Genomic DNA, 1,105 nt, shown 5'->3' on the forward strand with positions numbered 1-1,105 from the left:
CATTGTATTATACAGAACAGTTTCACTGCCCTAATAATCCTCAGTGCTCTGCTTATTTATCCCTCTCTCGTGCCAGCCCTTGGCAACTACTAATCTTTTTACTGTCTCCATGGTTTTGCCTTTTCCAGGATGTCATATAGTTGGCATCATACCAGTGGGTAGTCTTTTCCCTTAGTAATATGCATTTAAGTTTCCTTACATGTTTTTTCATGGCTTTATAGCTAATTTATTTTTAGCATGAAATAATATTCTGTTGTTTGGCTGTACCACAGTATTTATCTAGTCATCTACTGAAGGACATTTTCTTGTATCTAAGTTTTGGCAGTTATGTATAAAGCTGCTGCTGTAAAGGTATGTGGACAAGTTTTTGTTTTCAAAAACCATAAGGACATAAGTTTTTAATTCATTTGGATAAATACCAAGGAGCATGTTGCTGGATTGTATGGTAGGAGTATGTTTAGTTTTGTAAGAAACTGCCAACTATCTTCCAAAGTGGCTGTACCATTTTGCATTCCCACCAGCAAAGAGTGAAAGTTCCTGTTGCTCCACATCCTTGCTGGTATTTGATATTGTCAGTGTTTTGGATTTTGGTCATTCTAATAGGTATGTAGTGGTATTTTGTTGTCTTGATTTTCAGTTCCCTAATGATACATAATGTTGAATATCTTTCATATGCTGACTTGCCATCTGAATGTCTTCTTTGGTGAGGTGTCTGTTCATGTCTTCCCATTTTAAAATCAGGTTGTTTGTTTTCTTATTGTTGAATTTTAAGGGTTCTTTATATATTTCGGATAACAGTCCTTTATCAGATGTTTGTTTTGCACATATTTTTTCCCAGACTGTGGCTTGTCTTCTCATTCTCTTGACAGTGTCTTTCATAGAGAAGTTCTTAATTTTAATGAAGAACTTATCAATAGTTTCTTATCAATAGTTTCTTTCATGGGTCATGCCTTCTGTGTTGTATCTAAAAAGTCATCACAACACATACGGCCCTGTAGGTTTTCTCCTATATTATCTTGTAGGAGTTTTATAGTTTTGCATTTTTATAAAACTATAGTTTTATAATTTTACATTGAGGTCTGTGATACATTTTGAGTTAATTTTT

General features: G+C 34.0%; 1 protein-coding gene across 1 annotated transcript in view; it reads left to right on the forward strand.

The window, feature by feature from the left end:
* The first annotated feature begins 327 nt into the window (after positions 1-327).
* ZSCAN20 (zinc finger and SCAN domain containing 20) overlaps positions 328-1,105 on the forward strand; it is a 15,242-nt gene continuing 14,464 nt past the window's right edge. The window contains exon 1 of the mRNA XM_008585595.1: positions 328-351. Coding sequence (XP_008583817.1) covers positions 328-351 — 24 coding nt within the window. The remainder of the gene's footprint in view (positions 352-1,105) is intronic.

The sequence above is a fragment of the Galeopterus variegatus genome, unplaced genomic scaffold, assembly GCF_000696425.1.
Source record: "Galeopterus variegatus unplaced genomic scaffold, G_variegatus-3.0.2 Scaffold3628, whole genome shotgun sequence".
NCBI classification, from domain to species: domain Eukaryota; kingdom Metazoa; phylum Chordata; class Mammalia; order Dermoptera; family Cynocephalidae; genus Galeopterus; species Galeopterus variegatus.